The sequence below is a fragment of the Juglans regia genome, chromosome 9 (assembly GCF_001411555.2).
Source record: "Juglans regia cultivar Chandler chromosome 9, Walnut 2.0, whole genome shotgun sequence".
NCBI lineage: Eukaryota > Viridiplantae > Streptophyta > Magnoliopsida > Fagales > Juglandaceae > Juglans > Juglans regia.
In genome coordinates, this window is record NC_049909.1 from 12,801,221 (window position 1) to 12,828,307 (window position 27,087).

Consider the following 27,087-nt stretch of genomic DNA (forward strand, 5'->3'; position numbering starts at 1 on the left):
GAATTCGTCTAGGCAAGAAGAATTGATTTAAAGCTTAGACTGGGCCCATTGGGCTTCAGATATCTAACCTCCAAGGGCTTCAAACCCAAACCCAAACCCACTTAAAGGGCTTACAAATAAGAGAGTGACATCAGAAGTATGACCTCGAGCAAAATTAAATCTTTGTTTTTTTTTTTTTTTTTTGCTAAATAAGAGCATAATTAAATAATGAGTTTTGCTACTCATCATAATCACACACCATATATCACACTTTATTTTTTTTTAGTTTTATTCTTCCTAAACTAATTAAATTTTTCTACTCATCATTCATACATCACATATTTGATAAGAGAAAGAAATTAAAAATTAAAAATTAAAATATTATGTATAGTGTGTGGTGTGTGAGGATGATAAATATAATTTTTCTTAAATGATATAGGACACATTCATGTAAGCGAAAATCTTCAAATCCCACATTGTGTAGAGTCGCATTTTACGCAATCCAATAAGAGGTTAACACGCGGTCACAATCACAGACCAAAGAGCATGGAACAATAAAGAGTAGTGCTACATATATGTACACTTTTACTTACAAGACTCATTTTACTAGTTTTCTTTTGAAATTTAAATTTTGAATCAAATTTCATGATTTTTAACATATCAATAACTGCTACATAGAGAAGTAAGTTTTGGTCGAAGCCACGGAGGGAGGGAGAGAGAGAGAGAGAGATGGCTCAGTTGATGCATTTGTGATGCCGTGCATCCTCAACGCTGCCAAAGGCCTAAAGCCACCGTGCATTTGTTTTGTCTAGAAGATGCCTTGACAAAAACAAAAATTGAAAATTGAAAACGGAGGAAACGAAGAGAGGAGAATCAAAGATTGAATACTTATATATGTGCACTCTATCTAAAAAAAAATCAAGCCATTGATGAAAAGGAGCGAGCGGTGGGGATTTGTACACCATGAGCCTTGAGAATATGCAAGATCTTGCTTCCAATAACTCTCTTGACCTGAGCGATACCATGAGAGTCACGAAGAATCACACCAATCAGGGACGGCGTTAGACCATTCTTCGCAAATTTATAAATGTTCTCCTCAACCTAAAACCCACACAAAAACAACAGCCCATCAATTCCTCAGAACTGGAAAAAAAAAATTTACATACATATCCGCACATCTCACACGAATCGAATGAGAGAGTTTAGGTTTTTTTATGGGTACATCTTGAAAAGAGATCTTAAACCAACGCGACAGAGTTCTCATGTAGGGCAGAGCCCAGGCCGAGATACCCTTACTGGAATCATATCGCAAAAATCAATTAGATTTTGCCATGGCTAGGAAGAGAGGCAATATGCATATATATATATATATAGAGAGAGAGAGAGGTACACGACTGTGCATACGACCCATGGTGGCAGCGAAGAAGTGGAGGTGTCGTTGCTTTCGTTCCTATGCTTAGACGAGCTGCAACAAACCCTAGGTATCCTTTGAAACATGCGGTAAATGAGATTTATTTATGAGGATATTAAAAAAAGACCCAAAATGACGGTGAATTTTGAACCCAAAGCAAAGAAAACAAATGTGACAAACCGATTGAGATAGACACGGATTGACATACTGGTGAGATAGAAAGACAAACAGACACACAGCTGACGTTCCTATGCTTAGACGAGCTGCAGCAAACCCTAGGTATCCTTTGAAACATGAGGTAAATGGGATTTATTTATGAGTATATTAAAAAAAGACCCAAAATAACGGTGAATTTTGAACCCAAAGCAAAGAAAGCAAACGTGACAAATAGATTGAGATAGACACGAATTGACATACTGGTGAGATAGATAGACAGACACACAGCTGAATTAGACAGAAAATGAAGATTTTGAAGACTTAGACAGATGCAAAAGGAAATCACAGATATTTTTTTGTTTAGTCGGAGTTCGGAAGTTGGAGTGAATTTTTCCTCTGACTCTGACTATTTTTTTCACAATAACTCCGACTCCAAACTCTGTTTTTTCCAACTCCGATGGAGTCAAAATCAGAACGGACATCGGCTGGGATCGAAGCCGGCGAAGTTTTTGCCCACCCCTACTTCATAGCATCTTTACTGCCCAGATGGGCAAAAGGTCACTTTGCCACTCGACTAATAGCAGGAGTAAACCTCATACAGCTAGCAAAAGAGAGCTTATCTATATATTTGGGCACCCCTCATATGAAGTCATAGCTCAAACACATTTTGGACAGAGACCCACAAAATAAACACCAGTTGGGTCAGTGAAAATTCTCCAAAAGGACCAATACGTGGATTAGAAGGCTACCCAAAAACAAAAAAACACATTGATGTGACACGTTTTAAGTATTTTAATAAATTAACTATTAAAATAAAATCCAACTTAAAATATGTCACATCACTTAATCTAACTGAAAATGATAAAAAAAAATAGTTCTTCTATACATAGTTGTCTCATGTAGATACTATGCAGTCGGCTGAAGTGGCATGATGCCATGTTAGCTAATATTAAAAAAAAGAACAAAAAACAAAAACGAAGACGAATACGAAATCAGAGATGAAAACCCATTTCGTTACTCGCTTCTGAGACCAAAACATTCTGAAGGTGCGCGAGAGGAAATCGTCCATCCAGAATCCAATGGGCTTCTTCCTTCCTCGTGTGGGTGCAGAAGATTGGGATGGGTACTACGTTGGGTGGGTCAACCCAACCCAAGGCCGACATCAATGTCATTTTGGGAGTCAGGGAAGTAGTGGCGGTGGTCGAGTTGAGATCGGGAGTGAGAGAGGTAGCTATGGAGGAGAGAGACCGAGAGGAGGAGGAAAAGAGCTGAGATGACGGCGCAAATGTGGGCGCCGTACCGTGGCCGCCGATGTGTCCGAAGGTTTCGTAGCATTTCTCGCCATTGGAATTAACTCGCAACAGACTTCATCTGCATGCAATGAGAGCAAGCAGAATGGTAAGGATTGTTTAGGTTCGAGGTTCTATCTTACTGTGGATTTTAGTGGGATCCGTGATCGACCATAGTCTAAACCTGCCCAAGGCACTGAGGTGTTACTCTATGAATAGAGGCAACGGGTACAAGCCTCGACCTTCATCCCTACGTTGTTCTCGTCGTACTCACCTATGGCATCAATAAACATACGCATGAGGTTGTTGTCATTGTCTTGTCGGGAAGAGATTAAAAAAAAAACAAAAAAAGCTTAAAATTATTTACTTAACTGTAAGACAATCCTTGTTTTGTCAGGAGAGAAATTTATTGAGGGTCATACAGATTATGCCATGAGGACGGACGGAAGGGGCAGCTGGGGAGAGAAAGGGGGAGAGAGGTTGAAGCAACACGATGAGGTCTCGGGGAAGGAGAAATACAGAAGAGGGATTGAAACTTGGAAAGAAGGAGGGAGAGCTGGGGAAATGGGAGCAAACTTAATAAAATTAAAACGGCGTCGTTTTGTTTTTTCCAAGTCAGCGTCGTTTGCCTCACGCTTGCACCAGCCGATTGCCTCCAGCATTTTTCTAAAAAAAAAAATTAACCAACATGTAGGTTCTAATTAATCCGTACACATTACTAGATTGCGTGGCCAATGATTTATACATTTATCTATATACATTCCTCACAGATTGCAATACATATTTATAAATTTGTTATGGTTTCTTTTTCTTTGTTTCAATAAGTAATATGTATCTAGGATTAGAATTACAAATATTTTAGGACTGATTTGGATAGAAAGATGTTTTCATCTCATCTCAATATCTAAATATCACAAACACAAATAATTTTTAATTTCAAATCTTTAATTTTTTTTATCTAATGATTACATAATTATTATAACTCTCCCAAATTTTTAAACGAAACACAAAAAATAATTTAACTTTTTCAAATTCTAAAACAAAAATAATATTAAAAAAATAATATTTTAACTTTATAATATTTTTATTGATCAACTTTTTATCTCTAATTTTTCAAAATTCTATAAAAATTTCAAGTAAAACTATATCATTATTATTCATAAAACATCTTATTACTATTCATAAACTATTTCATCTCAACTCACCGTCTGAACCGGCCTAAAGAAATGCGTCTTGGCAAAGATCTATCTATACTTATGATGGTGGTTGTACCATACATTCTTTGACTTTGAATGTGAGCCTGAAGAAAACTGAAGCTTTAATTTATAATTTTGAAGAGCTCCTTTGAAATATTCTAATAAAAACAAAATTATATATACACAACTAATGAAATTTGGAAAAATATTATTGGTTTAAGCATTCAATCATACAAATGAAATTACGTGTAGAATAATAATATAATAATTAAGAACATGAAGATCATGCAGAATCAAACTTTTCCAGACAACAAAATATTCGGATTTCATTTTCCAAGTCTGAAATAATTAATCATCGACCACTCAAGGAGTTTTCGCGGAAAGCAAGCGATGTCGGTCAGTCATGTGTTACATTAATGTTATCCTTCATTTTATATATAACACATGCTACTAAGATATATTTGTAACATAAATAATCATGTTGAATCCTATTCATCATCTATCTTCTTATATTTACGATATTCTTGTTAGGTCATACCGAATATCATTGTATTTAAGATTATTATTGATATTATTTATAACAATTCAAAGAAGACCCATTGAAGTCACATCTAAGTCTATATTTCAAAATGATTAGTCAGTATTATACCTGTATTAGCTCATTGTAATCATTATAAAAGGTAAGAATTTCTTCTTTCCACGCAATTTTAAATCACTTAATTTGAATTATCATAATCTTTCTCTTTTAAGGTCTTGTTTATTTTCACAAACATTCTTATCTTATATTATCTCATATCATCTAATTATTATAATTTTTTTAAATTTTTACATAAAATTAACTAAACAATTCAATTTTTTTAAATCTTAAAATTAAAATAATATTAAAAAAATATATTCTAATAATATTTTATTCAACTTTTAACTTTTATCTCAACTTATCTCATCTAATCTGTAAAAACAAATGAGACCTAAATCTCCGATAATTCTATTTGGATCATTCTCTCGCTCATACATGATACAACTCAAGTATCACATTTTTAACTAAGATTAACTCTAATATCATTAATTTATAACAACTCAATAAAGAAAGGTTTCAACCAAATACTATGAAAAAGGATCAGTCAATATTGGACATAACCATTAATATTCATCCAATTGGTTGGTTTTCTTTTAAACTAAAATTTAAAATTTTAAAAAACTTTCATCTCATTATTAATATTCATCATAAATAATTTATTTATTTATTTTTAATTTTAGCATAAAAATAATATTAAAAAAACATATTTTAATAATATTATATTTAACTTTTTAACTTTAAATGTTTAATTTCTACTCGATTCTTAAAAACAAACAAAAGGGACCTTCTTACGTACGTTAAACCATGAAATTTCAAAACTAGAAACCACTCTTGGTGTCGGCTGGAATCAACGTTGTCCTCTTAACGGAAGGTAAACTCGAATATATAAGGAATGGGACATTATTATTATTAATTATAGAACAGTTTCATTGGTGTCAAATCAAACATTGTCATGATCAATTGCAGACATGAAACTTTAATCAGGGTTATCATTTTGGCTTTATGATTAGACATGGAAGGTGTTGTGTTCTCAAGGCATTCTAATTACAACTTTTGACTTCGATTACTAGTGGATTTGGTGGATGGATGGACTCAAGAGGGACCAAGGAATATATTGGCACACTGTACAGCTTAGTTAGGGGAGTTGAAACAAGTTAATTAATGATCCCAGTTTGAAGTTAACTTATGCAATTATGTGCGATAAGTATATTCAAGGACTAAAGTAACTTTGGCATAGGAATAATAAAAGGTTCCCAATCATTTTTTTTAAGTTCTTGTTTGAATTTGAGATTTTAAATATAAAAAAATAGACATGTAAAGTGAGCAATATGATATTTATGAGTTATGCTACTTGCAAATTTGGTGTGTCAACACAACATTTACGAGTGGTTTGAATTCAAAGATAAATTGAGATGTATGGATTGAGATGATTTGTAAATAGTAAAATAAAAATTAAATTATTTATTATATTTTGTGTAGAAATTTAAAAAAGTTGTTTTGAAATTTAAAAAAATTTAATTGTTTATTATATTTTGTGTAGAAATTTTAAAAAATTGTAATTATAAGATGAGATGAGTTGAAGTGGGTTTTGAATGCAAACGAGACTATGTTACTCTTCATATCGATAACAATAAATGTTATATGGTGTTTATCTTTTTTTTTTTTTTTTTCATTGGCGACCTTCAAGTATCGATAAGAACTTAATTGAGAAAGATCTTAATCCTAAAGAACATAACCTTTCATGCATCCGTTTTTTCATACCATGCATTCATGTTGTTTTTTTAAGGATGCATAGCCAAAATGATATCACAAGCTATAATCTTCATCGTACCTCATATCTCATTTAAGCTATATGTTAATTTGATTGATTAAATTATATTCTAACACTAGACTTTATGTGTGTGTAAACTTTCTATAATAATTAAGTACTAGACCTAAAATATAGAATATATAATTAAATGAGATAAAGTACGGTAGAATTTTTCGAAACTCCTCTCTAATGAAAAGATAGAATTTTAGTTATTTAAATTATATTCTACATATATAAGTGAATTAATCTACCTTTTCTAAAGTTGATTAGAGACGTCACCTTCAATCTTTAACCTATAAAAAGTAATTTTACTCAATGCAACCTCATGAATCTCTACACTTATAAAGGGTTTATATTATAATAATAAGATAAGGTAAATCTTCTCATGATTATAAAAGAATTACATCTTGATATCTCGTAATGATAAATAATCAAATCAAATTCTTTGATCGAACTCTTAGGTCTCGTTTCTTTTCACAGTTTCTCTAAATTAATTTTATCTCATCTAATCATTATAATTTTTTCAAATCTCAAAATAAAAATAAAATTAAACATATATATTTTAACAATATTTTATTCAACTATTAACTTTAATCTCAACTCATCTACAAAAACAAATGAGACTTTAATATCTCTAACATTCCTATAAGAGAAAAGCACGCATATATCACATGGATGATATATATAGCAACAACATGGCATTAACATACTAGGACGCATGATGTGTGATCACCAACTAAAATTATACCATCTTGATCAAGACTCCTTTCAACCAAGTGGTAGATCGTTACATTTAATTTTAGGTCTCGTTTATTTTTACAGATGAAATAAATTGAGATAAAAGTTAGAAGTTAAATAAAATATTGTTAGAATATTATTTTTGTTTTGAAATTTATTTGAAAAAATTGAAGTGTTATTTTCTTTTGTATAAAATTTTAAAAAAATTATAATGATTAGATGAGATGAAAAATTTTGTAAAAGTGAACGATACCTTAATAGTTGACATAAGATGAGCTTAATTGAAAGGATGAGATTTTTGGGTAAGTGTATAAATTTGAGACTAGCTTCTAACAAATAGGACATGGCATATAAATATATACATATATATATATATATATATATATACACACTAGCGGTTATATAACGTGCAAATTACGTTTATCCATTTATCTAATTGAAAATGATGTGTTCAAAAAAAGAATATGATGTATAAAAATAATATATTTTTTAAAGAAAATTAATTAGTTAATAATTTAATGCACAGGAGCAGGAAAATAAATTTTAATAAGCATTATAATGATAACAAAACGTTACAGTAGTAATATGAGTAATATGAAAATTAAAAGATTTTGGATATTTTAACATTAGTTTTCTTAGCAAAATATATGAATTGTGTAGAATTCAATCACAATACTCAATGACCTAGGGAGAACTGAAAAAATACAGAATCTTTTAGTTAATTAAGAATATTATGAGATTTAAATTATATTAAAAACTCTAATTATTTATATAATTTTACTCTCTTAAAAATATTTAACAAAACTCTATCATTTATTTTATTATTTAGCATTGTTTATTACTATTCACGATCACTGTTTATCATTGTATAACATTACTGTAACACTATTCAGCACTGTTAGCATGTTTCAGGATATGGGTACTGTTTATAAATACTATTTATTATTGTTTATAAATATTATTCATTCCAGGATACGTATTTTTAAGATATAGGAGATATATAACTACACATCACTAATTGAAATATTTGATTGATTCATAAAATGCTTGAGATCCACGATATTTAAAATTAAAAAAAAAACAAAATAAAAAATTGCCACTACATGATCAGCTAGATCGGAAGATCATGTTCACTACCCCAAAACCAACTCCATGGCGGCCGACCACCCCCGATTGCCATGCATGCACCCACCTTTTTATTTTATTTTATTATTATTATTATTATTCATTACTGCGAAATAAACGTGTAGTTAAAGTTATAATATCCTAAATTATTCCTAACTAATTCAGAAAGAAATTGGTTGAAATCGCTATGAAATAATTGGATGGTCATGATCTTATATATGCCTTTTTGACTCTTATGTTGTGACCAAAATCTTACTCAACCTCTTAAATACAGCACTTAAAAATGGAGGAAAGGAAAACCCATCCAATTCCCATCATCAGTTCAGTAGTACTCTTCCACAGTACGTCTGGCAGAAAGTGATGTAACACAAAAAAGAAATCTCAAAGACCGATTCCAAGGAAAGAGATACTTCATGCAAAGAGACAGACACGTACAAGTCTAAATTTAATGCTAGTTATAAGGTTGTATTCTCCCCCACCTCATTCTTAATTTGTAAGCACCAATTTCTCTTAGGAAAAATATTTACATCAGCCTCACACCAGCACACACTCAACCTATTGAGTGTAAAAAAAAAAAAAGTGATATGAAGTGTGTGCTGGTGTGGGGCTGATGCATAGCATTTCCCTTTCTCTTAACATCTTGCTTACATCACTTTCATAGCCAATGGCTCATTTGTTAGTAAAAGAAAACATTTTTTTATGTATTTCTCTTTTAGTTTAATTAAACGGTTTTGAGTTTTCTTTTCAAAAAAAAAAAAAAAAACATTGTTAGATGTCATACGTTAGATTGTAAAGTTATTTTTATTATAAAGTAAATCTAATAGATCATACGAAATCACGTCAATTTATGAATTTACTTTGTGTAATTTCTTTGTATCGTAATACTTTTCTGCATATAAATTTTCATGATAACTTTACATTTTTAATAAATACAATAAGATCCACCTTATCATTGTTTTGTTGAAATAAATTATGGGAGTAAGAGGTTATATAGATAAAAAAAAAAAAAAAAAGTAAATAAGATTTAAAATATAACTCCTAAAGTAGCTAGAAAGTAGGAACTCCCAAACAATAATAAAAGAAGACTTGCCCAAAAAATTTGGCAAAAGAAAAACAATGATTTATTTGTCACGCGAAAAAGGTTACAAGATTAAAATCTCCATTGCTTGTTTAATTATGGTATTTTATTAGACAAACTAACGTACTTTAAAAAGGGAAAATTATTTGTTAATCTATCAATCGGATGTGATTTTTTCTAATAAAACAAATGAATTAAATAATATTAAATTATATAAATGACAATTCATTTGGATTTAGAGACGAAGTAAGATGAATTAAAATAATTTGTGAATAATAAAATAAAATCTTATTTTTTTAATATTATTATTATTATTATAAAATTTTAAAAAAATTAAATTATTTATTATATTTTATATAAAAATTTAATAAAATTATAATAATAAAATAAAATGAGATAAATTGGCCTGAGTATAAACTAAATTTCATTTTTTTTTATAAAAAAAAGATTTTTAAATCCAACGCCGACCGCATCGTGTTTTCTTTCACACTTCGACAAACCAAGTTTTCACGTGCGATACAAGATCTTCATGGCCCATTACTATCTGTCGTATGATATCATTGTTCTTTTTTCGAAAAAATAAAAGAAAAAATTATTCTTTGAAATTATTAAACAAGTAATCCCTGCCGTGCAACTCAATAATTTCCCTAATCTTCAATTCGCATCGACCGTCCATTAATATATATATAAATAAAAAAGCCAATCAGATTGATTGTGAAAGGACCAGAATCAATGATTGATGTAGAAGCATTATTCACTTGTCCTGAGATAGTACCACAATATAATACAGTGTCGATATACAGTTCATATTTTGTATGGATTCTCATTCTAATTAAAAAAAAAAATTAAAAAAAAAAATTATAAATAGATATAATTTAATATGTTAAATATAAAATTATTTTTATTATAAAATATATTTAAATTATAATATAAAACTATATCGAATTTATTTTTACAAAAAAAATTTGTAATTATAGCATTTTTATTTTTTAAAAATATTAAAAAAATATAAAAATAAAAAATAAAATACATAAAGTACGTAAATTTTACCTAAATAGTACGTCTAGCTATCATTGTTTGACGAGAACCTAACATTAATTTTTACGAAAAGGTGTATGAGCATAAAATCTTGAAAGACGAACACAAATAAAAAAGAAATATTTAGCTCATACATAAATTTAAAAAATAAATTATTAATTGATGTAGTTTATTATTATTAATATAATGATAAAATCATGTTATAAATTGTATATTAAATTTGTTATATAAATCAAGTATTTAATAATAATAATAATAATAATTATTATTATTATTATTATAAATTTTGTTGTAAATTGTATATTAATTTTTTTTATATAAATCAAGTATTTAATAATAATAATAAGAGCTGTACCAATTGGAGGTATGTGGGGGAGTGTGGCGCTGGCTGCGTAGCTGTCAAGACTACTTTGCATTTATAACTGCTGACGTGTAATTGTCGGTCATGGTTACGTCTATCGAAGGAACACTCCAATCATTGACTATTGAGACCAATTTCATTCGGTTTTTTACAATGTCATGTTCATTGTATTGGAAATATATCTCATCCCATTTATTTTTTTTTATCTCATTTCTTTTTCAAGGCTTTATCTCATTTTTTTAATATATTTTATTTCAATTTATTTCATCTCATTATTATAATTTTTTTAAATTTTTACATAAAATATAAAAAAGTAATTCAACTTTTTTAAATTTTTAAATAATAAAAATAATATTTTATTTAATTTACTTATCTTTAAATCCAAACAGAGCCTAAATATAATTCAAATATAAAATTTTTAAATTAATCATTACAAATTTTTTAAATTTTTAAATAAAAAATAAAAATAATTCAATTTTTTTTTTAAAATTTTAAACAAAAATAATATTATAAAAATATATTCTAACAATATTTTAACTTTATAATATTTTTTATTCAATTTTTTCTCTCTTATTTTCTAAAACTTAAAAAAATACTCGACTCAAACTATCTTATTACTATTTACAAATTATCTTACTATTATTTACAAAATTATCATATTATCTTACTCTCCAAACGAGCCCTAAATGTGTCCATCATATGTTCACACTAGTATAAAATAAAAAAATAAAAATATATGAGTGGACATATTTGGTGGGCATTTTTTATAGTCATACTATCATTTTCTTTCCATTTTTATGGTTTTTTTGGTTTCACTTTTAACTATAATGTACTGCTCAGATGGTGACAAGTCAGGGAATGTGTGATATGTTAAAGCCTAGCTTTTTATCTAATTTCTTTTAACTTAAAATAATAATTTCATAATATTACATATTGCCAATAAATTGTGTGAATTTTAATATTAATTATAATAAAGTTTACAAAGATATATTGTATTTGCATTTTTAAAAACTTCAATAAAAAAAATTATAAAAAAATCCTTTCCCCATACCTATGGTGAGGATTGAAAACTCATGTCATAACTTAGTGCTGGGTTATGGTTATGGAAAATCCATCGATCTTTTGCACCCCAAAAGCTAATGAACAACCATGCTAGCTAGCTACTTGCTATATTCAATACACACCTTTATACTAGGAAATTAAACTAATGTAGGGAGATCTAGGTTTGATGATGCAAAACTGCCAAATTCTACGTTTATAATATTGGATAGTTTTCTCTGTTCTGTATCTTTTCTTAATCTCAATTCTTAATTTTAGTTTATCAACTTGCCGCTAAAATAATTTTAATTCTATCGGACGTAAAAAAAAAATATATATATATATTTTCTAATCTATTATAAAATCTTTTAACTTGTAGGTGGTTTAATTAAGATAATATGAGATTATTGTCAATCATGGGACTAAATTCATAATGGAAGTGCACAATTGGAAGGTAAAGCTGCTAATTATGTTAAAACCAAGTACCCAAAAACAAAACAAAACAAAAAACTTTTCACTACTCCCCTCACATTCTCTCTCTCCATGAACATTTTATATGCTTTCAAGAGATTTTGGTCCTTTTTATTATTCCAATCATGCCTCTTATCTCTCTCCCATTAACATTTTGAGAAATACTTTAGTCACAAAGGAATTACATAAAAATAAATTCATAAACTGACATTACTTGATGCAATATGTCAGATTGTAAAGTTAATTTTAGTATAAATTAGATCTAACAGATCATGTGAAGTCACGTCAGTTTGTGAGTTTACTTTTGTTTAATATTTTTGTGTCTATAACAATTCTCTAACATTTTATATGCTTTGATCAAGTGATCTTAATTCATTATATATATATATATATATGTTATTATCTCAATCATATTTGTTGATGTTGTATATTTTTAATTACTGTCTATATATATTATTAGTAACACGTTAGCATGGAAGAGTAAAAAAGAGGATGCATGGAGCATATATATATATAAGATAGCCCACCCTCGTTGACACACTGTCGGTAGAGTCTGCAATACTTTTTGTATGAAATAAGGAAGTGGGAATTAATACAACATTCATGATCAAATGCATTGCATCGTGCATGTACAGATTGTACATTCGATGATAGCTGCATGCCCAAGCAAGAAAGTGTACGTGTGGAAAGGCTGAAACACTTGACTGCCAAATGCCGCAGGCAACATGTGGGAAATGAAAATATTTTTAAGTTGGTGATAAATATTGGATAAAACTCTCCCAAGGGAAAAAAAGAAAATGAAGGGTACGTAAATATTGCTCTGAGATCAGAAAGAGAGGAAAAAAGATTCTTTTTTTTTCTTTTTTTTTTTAGTTTCAAACACAAGCTGCTAGCTAGGGACGGCCTGTAGTACTGTACTATTAATTGCTGCAATTGTATATCTCAACATTAACATGTACAACTGTATTCTTGATCTTACTCATATATACACGTTTATGGAGTTGTTCTCGTTTATATATAGAGGGATATCTTAAAAACCAATCCATTCCTATGCAAAAGCAGCACCAGATTTGCGTAAAACCCACTTGATTGCTCTCTCTCTCTCTCTCTCTCTCTCTCTCCATAACTTGAATTCTAAGTATGAGTTATCCCTGTTCCCTTTAAAATATCAGAAATTAGTGTTGGTTTTCCCACTCTTGCAACACCTCTCAAACATCCCATGTCCGAGTGATCACGCTAGCAGCAGCTGCAATATAAACATAACATTATTGTCCTCTTCACAGCCAGCCCTTTGAAGAATGGGACGACATTCGTGCGGTTTAAAGCAGAAATTAAGGAAAGGTTTGTGGTCTCCTGAAGAAGATGAGAAACTGTTCAATTACATAACAAGGTTTGGTGTTGGCTGCTGGAGTTCAGTTCCTAAACTAGCTGGTATGTATAATTCTCCCTTACCGTTTGTGTTTTTTCTTGTTCAATGGTACCTAACGATCAGGCTTCTTGGTATTTTCAGAAAATCTAAATGTTCTGATTCTTGCAGGATTGCAGAGGTGTGGAAAGAGTTGCAGGCTGAGATGGATAAACTACTTGAGACCTGATTTAAAGAGAGGAATGTTCTCACACCAGGAAGAGGATCTTATTATCAGTCTTCATGAAGTTCTTGGCAACAGGTAAATGATATATTTGTTACATATGGCACTCATCAGGATTTCAATCTTTGTAAGAAAAATCTGATTTTTTTCTTTTTGGCTGATTCTTAGGTGGGCTCAAATTGCTGCACAATTACCAGGAAGAACTGACAATGAGATAAAGAACTTCTGGAATTCAAGTTTGAAGAAGAAACTGATGAAGCAAGGGATTGATCCAACAACCCACAAACCATTAAGCGAAGTTGAACCAAAAGAAGAGAAAAAACTAGCAGAAATGGCCGCTTTGTATATACCTGAGTCTCAAGAACTGCAAACGATATCAACCTTAGCTTCACAGAGTCCAGCATTTTTACTTGAAGACTCAAATTACTATGAAGGTGAAATTACAGAAGCTTCAGGAGAACATCTAATGTACAAGCCGGCCATTGATCCACTCCCCTATTTTCAGTTCCAGGAAGGTGCCAATTCAAATGGGTATGATTCAAGTTTCCTACTTCAGCATCATCCAACTATGATCAGAGCCCCTATTGACCAAAGCCATTTGGAGACACATTCCAACTATGGATTCACTTCAATGCCAAGTCTGGCCAATTCTGATCACGGAAACTTTTCCGGAACAGAGTTTTCTGATAATTCGGGTTCGAGAATGAGTTCCTTTTTCTTAGATGAGGTGAAGGAAAGTTCAAGCAACAGCTCAAACATGAGCAGTTACGCCGGCTTCCAGATGAACAGTACGGTTGAAAATGTAGCGTTTTCATGGGATTACGCCGACAAGAAGTTGGACTACTGTTCGTTTCCGTTTCAGGTCAACGAGATAAAATCCGAGGAACTGAAACCAAGTTCCTGGCAAGAAGGTCAGCTTCATGTTCATAGTTCAGATCATGATTTCAAGAGCTATTCCTTAACGTCGTTATCAGAAGTTCTAAGAGCAGCAAATTTTGATGCCTTTAATCAGATATGAACTGTAAATTCCTTTTTTTTTTCTTTACCTTATAAATTTAAATTCTCTCGACATTAATGAATCCGCAAAGATGTTGATAGTACAGGGAATTTCAGCAGAAAGTTTGAGATGAAGTCTGGTTTTCTAGCAGGAAATAACAATTTAGCTAATCTTTGTTTGAGCTTTGATTTGTATTTCTTTTTGTATTTGTTTTCATAAAGTTGAAAATAACTTTGTGGTCCTAATCCTTCCAAGCTGTCTTACTAATTATCATTATTAGATGCAGTTGTAGTGCTTTTTCTACCTTTTTAGAGAGACAGAAATTATCTGTGCCCGTACACAAAGGAGCATAGCCTTTTCACTTAGTCACAGTTTAGATAGTAAAATAAGATGAGATAAAATAATTTTAGATAAAAATTAAATAAAATATTATTTTTTAATATTATTATTATTTTGAGATTTGAAAAAATTAAATTGTTTATTAAATTTTATATAAAAATTTAAAAAATTTATAATAATAAAATAAAATGTGATGAACTGTTTACAAACTAGCCTTAGTATTTTCCCTTCCTTTTCCATATAAATTTGAGGCGATAGGTTCAGATTGTGATATTTTGAAGTGCTGGAGACTAATATCCGGGCCTACATTATAAGAGATGCTGCGGGCTGCATGCTCCTCCAGGCTCCATCCATCCTTTTGAGTCCTCCAAAAAGGCCAATTTTTTGGCTGTCCTCTACATTATTAGTGAGAGAGTGGAAGAGCAGAGGGGCTGTGGAGATAGAGTTTAGGGTCATCCTCTCCCATTCCATGCCCTAGGCATTGATATATAGTCAAAAGGCTAGAGGATAATGCTTGGGTCCAGTTATTGTTGGAATTGAATGTTAATCTCACCTAACGGCTGAAACTAAACTCAAGCCAAGTTGTTAAATTTTCTCAGCACTATTTCTCTTAACGAGTAATGCTGGACCTCCTCTATAGTATCGTCACTGCAGTAGAGTTTAACCACTAAATTTGAAATGGATTGATGTGGTTCCTCTATGCCTAGGACACCGTAACTAAGCGCATCTACTACTCTACTAGTACTTACTAAAAGAAGGAAGAGAGGCAGGTCGCTCTCTTATAGCAGGAAATATGAGGTCTATATTTTTATAAAGATTTGCGTGTGACTTATCTATTTAGAATTTGTACAATTCATTTCTCTTAATAGATATTTAGTACCTTAACATCTAACCTAGTCGTGAAAGAATAGAGTAACTAAGTTAGTTATCACGTACACAATAAACAACAGAATGTTACGTATGGACTTAACTCTTTTAACTTAATATTGGGTTAGAGAGGTCTGAATGATTCAACACTGGCCTCATTTGAGAACACTTCTCGTCTCATTTATTCCAAATTTTCTCATAATTTTCTTCACAAACATAAAAAATAATTTAAATTTTTTAAATTTTAAAATAAAAATAATATTATTATAATATTTTAATTTTATAATATGTTTATTCAGATAAGAAGAGCAAATACCCTTGAAATATAGATGATTTTAGAAGGGGTAATAAATTCCTTGGCAGAGAGGTGAGAAGGAAAAAGTGCTTGCTACTCATTGGCTGAACTACTCATTAGATTCTGTGTGCACCTAATTCTGTGGAAAAATGGACCAAAATCTAATTGGAACAATTATTGCTTATTGGTGATGAATATGATTGGATACTACATTCTGAGTTTCAGTTATGGTTTAGGGCCCTGCATTTACTTATCTACTTTTTTGAACTCATATCACATCACATGGGCTAAGGAAAATGTAACTAAAATCAAACATGTACTTTTTTTTTTCTTTTTTCCCCCACACATAAAAAAGGGTAGAGGGCCGATCGGAGAAGATGGGTAGGTCTAAAATCAAAGCTATTATATATGCATTACAAATCCATCTTTCTAACAATCATGCAAATTGACATTTTAAACAGTTTCATATATCATATACGCAGATGTAATTGAGAATCATAAACTTATAAGATCAACAACATCATTTCTCTTTCTCTTTCTCTTTCTCTTTCTCTTTCTCTTTCTCTTTCATATAGTTAGCAATGATTTGGGTTAGTAGTAATAATGAGCATAAACATGAAAGGGCAGAGAAACTTAAAAAAGGCTGTTTCTTAGTTTGAAAGTATCATTAAAGAAAGGTAAGCTACATATTGTCAAACTCCTATGGAGAGTGTTTTCACGTCCCAATTGAGATTGAAAGCCTATTGATTACTGGTTCAGTGAATGTGTCTCCTCTCCTCTGGTTTTGCTATGACTTGGGAATCGCTTTCCTTTCTCTCCTCCAATTACACAACTAGTTTTTTTTCTTGGTTTAACGAAGTTAGGTGGAAGGGGGAATATTTTTGGTATTTGCAATAACTCTTTTTCCCAACCTATTGCTTATATTTGAGGCATCAATTAAGGCTCTATTTGGATGTTGAGCTAAGTTAAATTCTTTATGAATAGTAGTGTATTGAGATAGTTAAGTGAGTTTTGTGTTGGACCAACCTAAGATAAGTTTAAATGTTGAGATACATTTATATGTATTTATAGAAAATTAAAAAAAATTGTGAATCCGACATATAAAGAAGTGTTGAGTTAAAAATAATTGCGGATCCCACGTGTTTCTATTCTCCCCGTCCCAATCTCTTACAGGTTTCTTGACCACCCTATTCTACCACTGACCCTTCTCTTTTACTCAAAAAATAATAAAAAATAGATCTGATCGTTCTAGTTAGTTCAATTACATTTTTTTTAATTTTTTTTATGAGCATTTAGTTTAAGTACATGAACGTGAAGAGAAGGCAACACTACCTCCCTATCCATATGACAAGAGATTGAAAGGAGAAGTCCCACATTAACATACAACTATTCTACAGAAAAACCTTTAAAATCTCTCAAGTGGATTCGAATGAATCACCTTTTCTGCTTTTTTTTTTTTTTTTTTTTTTTTTCCTTGGAACTTCTTGCCCAGTCCTGTTTCCTCCCAATTTGTAGAGTATATATATTGCAATACAAATAAAGTCAGAAAAGGTAATATTTCAGCCACAGATAAATTGACCATGTCAAAAATAAATCTCCCTAATCCCTAAGTTTCTCTTCAATTTCCTTTCTTTTCTTTTTCTCATCCCCTTCTCCTGTCCGTTTTCTTTCCCTCATTTCCTTTTCATCTATTTTTCCTTCTCAAGATCACTTTCTCAAACTTGCCTAGATGAAGGAAAAAAAACTCAAAAGTCATGCACGAGTTTTAAGTAAACTAGAGGAAACATCTCCGTGGTTCCTTGTGTCAACCTGTTTTCAAACTAGTACAAGAGTTTTAAGCAAGGTTATCCAATCAAGTTAAAAGGAACATCTTCCTGATATAAATGTCAAGAATACTGATAGCAGTACAAAACACAATCTGGACTTAATACAAGAAAAATTTTCAATCTAATAAAATTTATAAACATCCAAATCCATAACCATGAAGTACTTGCAGAGGAATTCAAATCACAATCAAAATAACGTTCCATTTGCAGAGAGACTGAAGTAGTGCATAGCTTGTGTCGCTTAGAAGGTCAGATTGGACAGGGAGGAGGGAAGCACCATAATGGAATCTTTCAGTTACCTCGTAAGACAAGTTCACTTGGAAAGCAACATTCTCTTCACATTTTTGCCAGCAATGCAGGCTGAATTGGCTTGGCTACCTCATTCTCCTTGACCTCATTGTCTTTGGCATCCAATTCGCAGGCATTGGGAGGAACATCCACTGCAGGAGAGCAGTTGAAGAACCCATGAGGCTGCACCCACAAACATCGTTAGAATCAATAACTGTGTATCAAACAAGTAAGAAGATTCAGGAGGCAGGACAGTAAATTGACACAAAAAAATAAATAAATAAATAAACTTTACGTGCCAAGTAAAGCAACTCGATGATCACAGTGTATACAAACTGCTATGGTGCCCATGCAAGAAAAATTTCTTTGGAGATGACAAGGGTTGTAGTTAAGTGTAGTAACTGTGGTATACTCTAATTAGAAGAGTAGATACAGCGATCTGAACTTGCTGCTATTACAGGCTTGGATTCAGATCACTCTTTTGAAAACAAGACACCATATAAAAAAAGGGCATATTTACACAGCTTGCCAGTTCTGCATATACAACAACATACACTGACAAACGCTAGCGTTCTCAAGTGCATGCAACGTGGCTAAATTCACTGATCAATACTGCCATTGCTAGAAATGCCAATTGATTTACACTGTCTCATAACTGTAACAAAAGGCCACAAGCATGTGCCAATTAGGCAAATTCAAGAGAAATGCCAACAAAATATACAAGGTAAGATTAACCAGCGATTACCGTAAGCATAAAACCAATGCGCTCCACTGGCATAACAGGCCAGTCTTCCAACCGAGGGACGTGTGTGACTCCAAATACATACCTGCTTGTAAAAAAAATACTAATCAACTAGTAGAACTAATTGTAGTAGAGACATCATATTGAAACAGAACCAACAGCAATAAGAAGAATCATGAAAAAAATGTAGAAAAATAAAAATAAGATGACACCGACCATCATAATTAAGATTTCAACCTGACCCATTAGTTAAGTTTCTCGATCATAATTTCAAGAAATAGCCATTTGTCATGTACCAAAGGAAATTTAGTGCAAGGCAAAAAATCCACAGGGACAAATTATATAACATGAGAAAACTGCGCTATATAATTACAGAAGTTCTGGCTTATTTATACAGAGAGAGCTGCCTATGTGATGTTATTTGCAAGGAACAGACAGAGAGAAACAGGAGACCAACCAAAGAACTATATCTGTTTCTTCCAGAGATCGATTCTGCTTAACCCATGTAGCCAATCCTTCACCAGCACGTGGATTTTGATTGGGGAACTCTCCTCCAGGAAACATTTCATCATGGGCATATTGTGTAACCCAAAGATTATGCTTCAAGAAAGTGGCTCTTCTTAAAAATTTAGCCTCTGAACCAGCTAATGGCAAACAGTTTGAACCAGGTACGAGTTTGTAGCCTGTTAACTGTCCGGTACGATTGACAGTTCTTGTATTCCTTACCTGGAGTGTAAATTATACAGATTGTCAATTAATGGAAACAGGTAGCTCTAAACCAGGCAGTGTAAGAGGGTATAATTCAATTTTCAGCACAAATTAGGTCAGCCCAGACTAATGTCAAGTGTGGACAAATTCCAAAATCCCATGTCAGCTCAACTAGAGCCAAACATTCCAGCATCCCATTATGTTAATTTGTCTTGACAGTATCATATAGACAGACTATAAAATGTTAAAATATTTGCTATGACAGTATTTGCACCTGATACCACACATTCATATGCTGATACCTAGAATTTAATAGCTATAACTGATTGGCGGGGGGAAAATATATTTTTACAAGCATTTGTTATGACGATATTTGTACCTGATGTCATGCTGTTATAGGTTACTACCTAGAAATTATATGCCAAAATCAATTTGCAAGCCTAAAATATTTACTAAAAATTTGTTACGACAATATATAACATACATACAGTAAGCTATTACCTAAAGCTGAATTCGATTGCTTTAGGTTGGTTGACTGGGCCTTCGCCAGGGCAGGCAAGAAAGCTAGATATCGTAAAGCCCAGTCAGTTTCCAGTTCAACATAGCTCACAAAATTTGTTTAGGCAGACTAAACATACATCAGGGATGAGACAAAGTCATTTCTAAAATTCCTACTGACTACAAATTCATTCTGATAGCAAGAAAAAAATATTTACTTTTTTTTTAAGTTGAACAAAACAAATTAATATCATTAAATTTAGTGTCCAAAACTGCTCAATAAACTTTTTGATAATTAAAATAAAATTTTATTAAAAAAAAGTAACAAGGCATAGCCCAATTACGCGGAGTATGAAGGAGAGAATGCAAAACTGCTCAATAAATGACAGAATTAAAGAATTCAAAAGCTCTAAAAGCAGGATAGGGATGTCTTACAATCCAATGGCGAGCAGTGAAAGGATCACAATCACGCATTGCTTCCATCTCAGATTTGAGCAGTCTCTCTTCAGCAAAGAATGCATTATTGTGAACATTGTTCTCTCCAGGTTCCTCAACTTTGACATTCACCTCTACAACCTACAAAATGGAGGAACAAAAGATCTGATATCATGAAGCAAACAACAAAAAAGCACTTTTTTCGATCTACAGTTTCTTACACACAAGAGTAAGAATCCATTATAGAGATTTTGATTTGTGGGGAGTAAGCTCTGTTGCTTACAACCAATGTTTTCCCATACTAGATTCTTTTTGCAGATTCCTCAGCTTTATTTCTAAGAGAACGCGCAAAAATAAACCTCAACATCTTTTAAATGCTCTTTTTACCTATCAAAAAAAAAAAATTCTAAGAGAACGAAATACAGATAAACCAATAGCATTCTTCACTAAAAGCCCATGCCCATGCCCACGCCAGAGAATACCATTCTTTGTAAGAATTTTAGTTTATGCCAAAGCCCAGGCCCATTAGTCCCCATTGGGGCATAATTGACAGTGTCATGAAACTTCATTGAAAAATATAACCCCAGGATTAAATTCTGTATGTTTAGTTCAGTGCTAAATGCAGAAATTGTGTAAACCTGAGACATACTGAAAACCAAATAGTTATTTTGTACCATATTAAGCCCAAAGTATGTCAGTGGCGTTTTTCTTGCTTGAATGCAGGTAAATATAGATGCTTAGTTGCTTTTGTTCTCAAAGATTTGCAGTATCGGGAACAACATAACTACCTACTCGTGTAATAAATTGGTGTGTCATGACTACCATGTGCTAATTTTTTTTAAGTTGATTGGTGAAGAATCATCATATGCAATTAGCAATCCAAACAAAGAAAAAAAGCATTGATGAGGTTCAAATCAGTGCACCTGGTTGAAAGCTTCACCGGGTTTGCAATCGACAGCCATGTCCATACGAGCAACAAAAAAATGCTGATGAACTGGTGCATATAAACCTGGTGCTATCATTGTACCATACTTTCGGAATTCTCCAGACTGCAATGCTCCTAAGCTGAGAATTCCTGTAAGTTTAACTTCAGCTTCAATTTTTCCATCCTGTAAAAGAATATAATTTACAACTTAGGGAGACCTGAAAATCACTTTACGCTGAAGAAAACAATGATATGAACAGATGCAAATAGCTTCTACAGAGGCCAATAGAAGATTTGGCATATGAAAACCTTAAAGTTGTTGTCCAAGTGGAAGTAAAGTCAACATTGAGCATGTCTCACATTATACATCTGCAAGTTAATCTCCTCTGAATACATTAAGTATCATAGGTATTAGAATCCTGGTCTAATTTCACCCATACAAAATTTCTTCCAGTACAAAAGTGGCATACTGGGCCAATTGGCATTTATAGAAACTAAAGCATACTAGTTTTTGCATTCAAACAATGTGGTCTTCAACTTACCTGATAAAAGTGCCAGAAGAATCCATACTCGTAATTAGCCACAGTACATATAAAAGACACCGATAGCCGTCTGGACCTTCGAACTTCTGCTAAGCCTGTTCTCCAATCTTGATGCTTCCATAGAATTCCATGGTCCTCTTCATGCAAACATACACAATTTTCAATCGTTTCAACACCTCCGGTGAAGTTGGTAAAGTGGGCATCAAAGTATTTGATATATCCCAAACAATCACATCCCTGTGAATCATAGTATTGTTTCATACTAATCGAGGAAATAGTAAAATTTCACAAAAAATAAATATGTAATAAGTAACAACTCTAAACCTTCTTAAGAGAGTGTGCATTTTTTCCAAGGCCATCTTCCCCTGCATCAAAGGCATTTTTTCTGTAATGTGGATCATTGGGATCTCCATAAGGAACAACCATCTCCACATAACTCAACCTGTGGGCCACAGGCCTTCGACCTCGACTACCATCAACGTATGCAACAGAATATATAACCAAGCCCTCTCTAGGAGTGAAACCAATGCGGAAGTTCCACTGCCAACAACAACAAAACATAGAAACTTTACATGAGTTTCTGATCTTAGAACAACAAAAGTTATATTTTCCAACATAAATTCTATATCATAATCTGGAAAAACAGCACCTGCCTTCTGCCATTCTACAAAGTAGCCATTAACACGAAAGCTTGGACCTTCAGGCTGGATAATTTGTAAAGGCTTTACATCACTTCGATCAACACCACCTCTGGTTTCACCAGCAGTATAATTCCTCAGTGGATCAGCTGGAGGAAGAGGCACAAATTTACGGTCTTCAAACTCAATCACCACCATGTTTTGCATATCAACAAGTACGTAGATGCCCTCAACTGGGCGTGCATATCCATTTTCCATAGGGCAGTCACTCTCAGTTCTACAGAATATAAGTGGTTTGGCAAGTCTTCGGCTGGGAGCATCGGCTTCACTGTGATAACCAACACACCTGCATACAGCACAGGTAAAAGCAAAGTCAACAATGGAGCATGCCTCTTATTTACACAGAAAATCTGCAGAAGCCACTGGCTTTTAAAATTAAATTACCATGGATCAACCATCACAAGATCCATGTCTTCAATACCCCTCCTCTTCATTGCCTCTCTAAATGGGGGGAAGTCCTTCACAACAGCTTCACATTCAGCATATTCCACAGCATCCTGGATATTATTGATAAAAATAACATTACACTGAGAATTTTTTAGACCAGCCGTGAAACAAATGCGGCAGTTTAGATAAACAAGGTGATACAAAACACAACAAATTTAGGATTGAGAAAGAGTAAATTTTTTAAAATACAATTCCTGCACATAGGTTGACCCTGACATAGTAGGCTAGGCTAGGCATGATAATATACGAAGAAGAACAGGATGTTATTTTACTGCAAATCAAAAAGATAAGATTCAAACTTTTACTAGGGGAAACCTTTCATGCTATTCATAATAAATCAGTTTGGGTTTTCTTGCTCTTATGCACACACCCTGGTGCATTGTAGCACAATATACAATCTAATATGCTCAGTCCCTAAATTAACATCAGCACCCTAATTGGTCATCTGACCTCAGAGAGGTGACACATTCTACGCAATTATCAGCATGAATGTTTATTGGATCCGATCCACAACGGAACTACTCGGCACAGGCTTAAAGAAGCGACCAGCTCAAGCGATTTGAGAGAGCTCGACCTTTGTGACAGATTCAAAAAGAAAGAATCCATTTTCGATCGAGTGGGACATAAAAAAGAGTTATAACAAATCAAATTGACAAAAGACCTTTAAAACCTCACTTCCTTTTAGGGCGGAGTGCCATCTCATCTCATTACAATACAAAGAGAGTGAAAGTGAATGCTATTTCCTAGTCTAAATTATACTTCCTCACAATTATCTGGGGACACAAGGTCATGAATTAAAGAGGAAAATAATTTGGACAACGCCCATCCCTACCATAGCAAGTTAGTTTTGGATTGAAAGCTTTCAGCCCACTAGTCAAACAAGTTGGGTTAGAACGAGCATAAATGTATTACCTACTTCCCATGAAGTAACAACCAAACCAAATCATTGTTACCACACCGCCCCGAGAGGGAAAAAACCCTCCTAATTACTTGCCTCTCAACTGAAGTATGCAACAGCAAAATGATATGCAGAATACTAGCAACAGTCCTTTCACATTTAACTTGACTAAAACAGTATCCAAAGTTGTAACGACCAGAGTAGGGCAAAAAACCAACAGTTGCAATGCTTTTTCTATGTCTGTTCCATGGAAATTTCAGTAAATTGTAAGTAATCCAAACTTCAAAACTCTTACTATACGTTATTATCTTAGCCTACATGAACAAAAGATGCAGCTGCGTGGTAGAAGATCAAACATGGTAGGGAAAAAAAGACCATACCATTGGAGGTTGAACATCTGGAACAACTTGTGATGAAATTACTCTTCCCCTGTGATGCCCACCACGGGTTACAGCATGTACTTCTGATAACTCAACAATCCATACACTTGTCTCATTTGATTTTTTGTTATAGACAATAAGTCTAGCTCGCCTTGGAGGGAGCTTGGTAGGGATTACGGGCCCACCTTTGGTTTTTGGAACTAAAGATGGTAGGAAAGGTGGGAAGAAATATGCATCTGCCAGAGCAACCACATTTTTATTTGGTTCAAACAGAACCACTTCTATGAAACGCATGCTATCTCTGACCTGAAATGGGCAATATTGATTAGTTTAATACTTCAAAAGAATAACGAAAATATTATTATATAAACAAACATATCTTTCTAAGGAACAATCAGTAGAGTGATTAACAACCTCAGGTGTGGCTCCAGCAGCCCTGACAGTAGCAACTGCCACAGAGATCTCAGTGGCAGATAAAGGATCCAAAGGATGACTTGTTTGAGCCCTCAGCATGATTGGGATCCCTGCACAACCCGCATAACATATGAGCGACCAACATATTGGAGAAGATAATATCTGCCACTTTTGTGATAAAAAAAACAAATGAAAGCAGCCAAGCAGTGCACAATTCAAGAACATCCAGAAGAACTAGACAAGGATGCATCACTTATCAGAGTCACAGAGTCACATTTGACATACTTCTAGTTTGGAAAGATTATAGAAACTCTTTGCAAAGATTTTAAAGAGCTGCTAGAAGCAATCAACAAACAAGCACGTAGCTTTTAAAATTTCTTTTAGGAATTCAGAAACTAAAGCCAACTGTTATCAATCGGGAGAGAAATGAAGCTGTAAATTCAATTGAAGCATCAAGATTTAAACTATGAGAGGGAGAATAATAAAATGACTATAGATGTGAAAATCTGGACCTCCAACCCAAGGAAAAAAGATCCAGACAAAAATGTATTCTTTTAATTGTTTAGAAGACATGATTGCTATCATAAGATTAAAAAAATTCCACTCCTAGACTAGCACTTTTTTACTTTGCAACCCAAACTACAAAGCTGACACACTACCACCACTGGTCAAATAGCATCCTCCGTTAAGATTAAGATTGTGTTGAGTTGCTTATTTTTCATTCTTATTGTCAGATATGGACGAATGGGCTATCTATATCGTCTGTTAGTCTAGGATGCAAAGTGAAAATGCGTCATAGTTTAGGGCTGAAAAGTAAAAATAATGAACTCTAACTGAAATGCATGTGCTCGTTAACTTGAACACTAGAATAAGCTCAGGAAACACCACGTCAATTTATCTTCAACAATCTCTCTCTGCTCTTTTTTTTTTCTTACTATATTTATTTATACAGAACTGATGAAAGACAAAAAATAAATAAATACGAAGGCCAAATACCTTAAAAATGAAGTACGGTCATTTAAAACCAGGAAAATATTTGAAGAATCTCACAAGCATCAATAAACAACACAAACGAAGAAGACAATACATAACATACAAGATCATCCATTTCTAACAAAAAAAAAAATAGAAGAAAAAGGAAATATAAGTGTATGCGTATATATAGAGAGAGGGAGAGAGAGAACCTTTGGCAGAGGCATTGGCGGAAGGTTCTGGAAGCGAATCGACGGCGCGGATCATGGACGCCATGGCAACCTTCTTGCCCAGCTGATCGTCTCGACGATCGGTGGAGGCGACGCTCCAATCTAGCGCGGCATTGGCGGAAGCTGATGCGGAGACCGGAGCCGCTGCCGCCGGTGCCGACGCAGTGTGCTCCCGGGAAATGGAGGAGGAAGAAGAAGACGGCGAAGACGAAGCGGAACAGCTGTTAAGAAAGAAAGAAGTAGAAAGCGTCGCTTTTTGCGAAGCTGAGGCCATTGCAAGGGATTAACGAGCTCTCCAAATCCACCGCAATAGGTCTCAATGCAATCCTCTGACATACAGCACTCTGAGCTTAATATCACTACCCTTCCCTCTCTCAGTCCTCCCCCACCACCTCTCCCCTCTCTCTCTCCCCTCTCTCTCGCTCAATCTCCGAGAAAAAAAAAAAGTCCAAGAAGGAGAAAAAACAAGGCCCGATTATGACCAATAACGAGTTTATATAGCCAAAGAATTTATGAGAGAGAGAGAATGAGGAACAGAGATGAAAGAGAGAGAGAGATGAAAGAGAGAGAAGGTGGGGCCAAAACAAAGTGGTGGGAGTGGGGCCCAATAAGATAAGTGCGGTGGTGTCGGTTGATAGGCCGATCTGCTGCCCCTACGAAAAAGGAAATTACATTTACGAAAATGAAAATTTGATAAGGCCGTTTAAAGATGGCTCTTATTTTCTTATAA

At 33.1% G+C, this 27,087-nt stretch overlaps 2 protein-coding genes across 2 annotated transcripts; one reads left to right on the forward strand and one right to left on the reverse strand.

The window, feature by feature from the left end:
- Positions 1 to 13,337: 13,337 nt before the first annotated feature.
- LOC108981451 (transcription factor MYB4-like) lies at positions 13,338 to 15,047 on the forward strand. The gene is made up of 3 exons (XM_018952631.2): positions 13,338 to 13,698; positions 13,805 to 13,934; positions 14,025 to 15,047. Exons 1-3 carry the CDS (start codon positions 13,566 to 13,568, stop codon positions 14,872 to 14,874), a joined length of 1,113 nt encoding a protein of 370 aa, XP_018808176.1. The 5' UTR covers positions 13,338 to 13,565; the 3' UTR covers positions 14,875 to 15,047.
- Positions 15,048 to 18,179: 3,132 nt separating this feature from the next.
- Positions 18,180 to 26,823, reverse strand: LOC108981457 (copper methylamine oxidase-like). The gene is made up of 12 exons (XM_018952637.2): positions 26,340 to 26,823; positions 25,156 to 25,265; positions 24,742 to 25,047; positions 23,401 to 23,513; positions 22,972 to 23,302; positions 22,643 to 22,858; positions 22,319 to 22,555; positions 21,775 to 21,960; positions 20,852 to 20,992; positions 19,668 to 19,936; positions 19,214 to 19,295; positions 18,180 to 18,651 (listed from the first exon to the last, which is right to left on the reverse strand). Exons 1-12 carry the CDS (start codon positions 26,629 to 26,631, stop codon positions 18,517 to 18,519), a joined length of 2,418 nt encoding a protein of 805 aa, XP_018808182.1. The 5' UTR covers positions 26,632 to 26,823; the 3' UTR covers positions 18,180 to 18,516.
- Between the last annotated feature and the right edge of the window lie 264 nt (positions 26,824 to 27,087).